Source organism: Dasypus novemcinctus, chromosome 10 (assembly GCF_030445035.2).
Source record: "Dasypus novemcinctus isolate mDasNov1 chromosome 10, mDasNov1.1.hap2, whole genome shotgun sequence".
NCBI classification, from domain to species: domain Eukaryota; kingdom Metazoa; phylum Chordata; class Mammalia; order Cingulata; family Dasypodidae; genus Dasypus; species Dasypus novemcinctus.
The window spans coordinates 38,459,194-38,463,766 of NC_080682.1; the positions used below are offsets into that span (position 1 = coordinate 38,459,194).

Sequence of the window (4,573 nt, forward strand, 5' to 3'; positions counted from 1 at the left end):
ATGGAGTCATGTCAGATATTTGATATTCAATTGCCATACATTCAGGACAGAAGTGGCAAGTAAAAACAGATTTCCAACTCTCTCTGGATAAACATGAAGACAATTTCTTAATTCATACTGAGGAAAATATAATGAGTAGGATACTTTATTCTGTTTTAACACTGTGTTTTATAATATAATGTACAATTTATTATTTAGTCCTCTGCACACTTCCTCAAAGAAAGTTGTGTATACCTACCATGAATAAATATAGTATTTTAGATACAAATATGAATATAGGCAAAAAATCTCTAAATATTTGGCAAATCAAAAAGGTAACACAATTAAATTGACAAATTGTTAATTAAAATTCTAGGAATCATCTAAGAGTGAAAACTTTTGAAAAATGGATAAATTTATAATTTGAAGTGAAAAAGGAAGTTGCCCTGTGGAATTGAGCTTTTGAAGATCAATTGATTTCCTTGTTAAAGATGCAGTCACAACTTACTTGAGATCAGGAACATAAAATACATGGAAAATTATGAATTAGCATATTATCAGAAAATGGAAATTTATTTCTGTGATAACAGTGTGGCAGATTTATTTAAAAATTGATGATCAAAATCCTCTCTCTGTTTTCTTGAGTAACAATTTTTTCAGTGCTGCGATCACATCCTTATTCCTAAGGCTGTATATGATGGGGTTGAACACTGGAGTCACAAAGATGTAGAAAAGAGAGAACATTTTGTCAGTTCCCGAAGAGTGATGTGATTTGGGCTTCATATAGGTGATGCCACCAGGACCAAAGAATAGAAGCACAACTATGAGGTGGGAAGAACAGGTGGAGAAAGCTTTGAACTGACTTGTGGTTGATGGCAACTTTAAGATGGTAGAAATGATTTTGATATATGAACCAAGTATCAATAAGAAAAAAATCACGGCAAATAATATGGTAACTATATAGACACATATTTCATTAAGTGAAGTGTCACCACAGGCCAACTTGATCAATGCGGAAAAGTCACAGAAGAAATGGTTGATTTGGTTAGAACCACAGAAAGGCAGTGAGAAGACCAGGTATGTTTGCCCTATCTGAACCGGAATTCCACTGATCCAGGAGCCAACTGCCAGCTGCACACATGTCTTTTGGTTCATGACTAAAGGATACTGCAGAGGGTTACAAATAGCCATGTAGCAGTCATAGGCCATCACAGCCAGGAGAAAACATTCAGTGGCTCCCAGAATGAGAAAGAAGCACATTTGTGTGGCACAGCCCAGCAAAGAAATGCTTCTATCCTGAGTCCAAAGGTTCACCAGGATCCTGGGAACAGTGACTGACACATAACAGATTTCCAGTGAGGAAAAATTTGCCAGGAAAAAATACATAGGGGTCTGAAGAGCAGACTCTATCCTTGTAATTATTACAATAAGACCATTTCCTATCATGATAAATGTATAGATGAGAAAGAAAATTCCAAATAGGAACCCTTGGAGGTTTGGAAGGTCAGAGAATCCCAGGAGAACAAATCCCATCACTGAAGAGAAATTGCCTTCTGCTCTTTGGTCTGTATCTAACATCTGTGAAAACAATAAATTCAAGATAGAAAAGTCATTGTTATGTGCTTGAGTTGTTTTCTTTACTATAAAAAAGCACATTATGCTTTCAAAAAATCACAAAGTCCCCATGAACTATAAAAGATCTACAATATATATAACCTAGATGTTCTATAAAAAACTTCTGAATGTGTCTTTAAACTGTGGCTAAAAATAGCATTCCTTTACTTAAAATCATCCCTAAAAATATATCCTTATCTGGAAATAGGTGTGCTGAAGGATGGCTCTATTTCTTTCTTATTCATATTGAGCTATGTAATGTGCGTTGTTATTTGGCTTTGATCAGACTATTAGATGTGGATTAAACTTATATTAATAAAAATTTAAAATAAGAAATTAGTCATTATTGCAAATACATTAATAATTTTGGTTGGAAGTTCTTTTTCCTCAGCTTCCCTATTTTATGATATTTCTTTGAAGTTAATTGTATTTACTCTCATTTTTATTTGTTCCCTAAAATATTTGTAAGAGATACCGTATAAGCATGTTCAATGAATAAACTAGAAAGGTTGATTATACAGGTGATTTCTGTGAATTCTTGTATTCTAGTATTTCTTATAGTGAGGTCGACTTAATAGAAAGAAATTATAAAGAATTGACCAACATAGTACAGATATTAATCAACTTTTTAATATTGCCTTTGCATATGGATGTTAATTCCTGATATCAGCTGTGTTTTTCATTATTTAGAGTCAAAGAAAGAGAAAATTAAAAGGTTTGTAGTTCAAGCCCAATCTGGAACAAAATCCAGGCCATCTTTACAAATATATATATTCATTTTGCTTTGAATATCTTCCCTCTTATACAAAAGTGCTCTATGAGCTGCACATTAAGTCCCAGGTTTCTAATTCAGGATCTTCCAGATGATCCAATTACTTCCTGAGCTCTCCTGTCTTCCAAAAACACTTCTTATATTCTTTAGTATGTGCTATTAACTTAGGAACAATTTGTTTCAAAAATTTTGCTCTTACTCTCTCTCTCTTGCTCTCTCTCTCTCTCTCACTTTCCCTCCCTTTCTTTCTCATTAATTACCTCCTGAAGTGTATCTTACACAATTCTTTCTGTGATTCTGTGATTCTAACAGCACTCAGTTTATCTTCATAAGTGCTTGAATATTTGAAATGTGTTCAAACTGATTATGTCCTTTGTATAATACCTAGGATACTGAAAGAGAACACTCAGTCATATTCCAGTTTCTGAATATTTTATGTAAGGACCAAAGTTGGTTGTATGTCTTGAACATAGGCTTACATGGAGTATTTGAGGAAGAAATTTGACATCTAGGCAAGAGTTCTCAAACTCTTAGCAAATATGGTAAAACTTGAAAATTAATAATCATCTGCAACCATTTCAACTCTCAGGAGTATTCACAGAAACTGTCTTATTCAATCTTCACAATGTTGCTGTGAGACTGTTCTCTCACCATAATGAACCATGGTCTCAACATGTTCTATAAATTATCCAAGAACACAAGGCAGGTAAATGACCTGTGAGGTTTGAATTCAGACCTATTTATATCAAAATCCAAATTACTTTTTTACAACAAAGAATACCAAAGGATCATAATTTAATATGTTTTTATTGTTTCTTACTTGAGTATTTAATGAATACCACTTACTCAGTAAATGTTTCATTAATGAAGGGCTAACAATTCCCTCTGTTTACTAACATGTACTATATGCTCCTTCATCATTTAGTGTGAGGATATGGTATCCTTATTTTTGTGTTTTGTGTTTGCCTTTCTGTCTCAGTGGCACAGAGGCCTCTCTTATTCTCCAATGTTCTAATATTCTAACAGGAATACTTGGGAAAAAGAGAATGAAGTAAAATTTAAAAAATAATTGGATAGCAAATTAGAAACTGTTAATCTATAACTGACAGGTAATAATTTGCTTTGATATCTGTTGCAAATTCTTAATGAGAATTAATAAGAAAATGTTTCATAATTTCCCATATGTATTATGAATATCAATGACATATTGTAAGATAAAACCTTTAGAAAGGTAGGAAGTAGAATCATTAAGTAATTTCTATATAATTTCTAATTTCCATCTTAAATATCATTGTAACTAAATCTTTTCAAAACATTGGAATCTAGAGTATTTGCTCTATTACTTTGGAAATTATTCCATTTCTTTCAATTATGCTATTCAGGAACAACTTTATTGTAATATATTATAGTATATTATTTATTGATCAGATATTGTGATGGGTTTACAACATTCTTCAAATAATTTTAGTCACTCAGAAAATTTGAAAGAAAGAAGGGAATCAGTATAAAGATTCAACAGACTTGGACTGAGTATTTTATTCTAATTATGCTATATATTTGAGACTGATTAATAGTTTATATTGAAACATTTCATATTTATTGTCTATGGAGTCTCCAAGGAAATCACAATGCTCTCCTGGTGGTATCATACAGTGTATTTGCTATAAACCTCTTCCTATTATTTAAACTCAAACAACAGTTAGACAATTAAACTTAACAAAGTAAAAAGTCCATGTCTTGAAATTAAGGAAGGAAGGAAGGAAGGAAGGAAGGAAGGGAGGGAGGGAGGGAGGGAGGGAGGGAGGGAAGAAAGAGGCCCAATCCAAATATTCTCCATATTTTCATAAAACCAAAATATTCATCACAATATTTAGGAAAGGATGAAAGTTTTCCAATGCTTTAAATCCACTAAATCTGTACCTAACATTGGAATGAGATGTTTACATTAGTATAATTTGATTGCATGCATTTGCCTCCTTCTTGATACATAGAGGAGACCAAAATTTGTAGCTTCATTATTCTAAAACAAATTCTGTTCACAGAACTTTTTCTCAGAAGCCCTTCAAGAGAAGGGTAAATGGAGTCCTTGATGGTTTTGTTCCCTTAATTGAAGCTCTTTTATTACCCTTTAATTTCCTCAGGAACATGATAAAATTATTGTTTTATTTAGCTAATGAAGTTGTTGTTATAAATCCACTTGGTGGAGGA

General features: G+C 32.5%; 1 protein-coding gene across 1 annotated transcript; it reads right to left on the reverse strand.

The window, feature by feature from the left end:
* Positions 1-597: 597 nt before the first annotated feature.
* Positions 598-1,557, reverse strand: LOC101419407 (olfactory receptor 10AG1-like). The gene has a single exon (XM_004483939.2). It carries the CDS (start codon positions 1,555-1,557, stop codon positions 598-600), a length of 960 nt encoding a protein of 319 aa, XP_004483996.2.
* Between the last annotated feature and the right edge of the window lie 3,016 nt (positions 1,558-4,573).

Excerpts from the sequence above, each read along its gene's own strand:
- LOC101419407 (XM_004483939.2), bottom strand. The coding sequence starts at position 1,557 with ATGTTAGATACAGACCAAAGAGCAGAAGGCAATTTCTCTTCAGTGATG.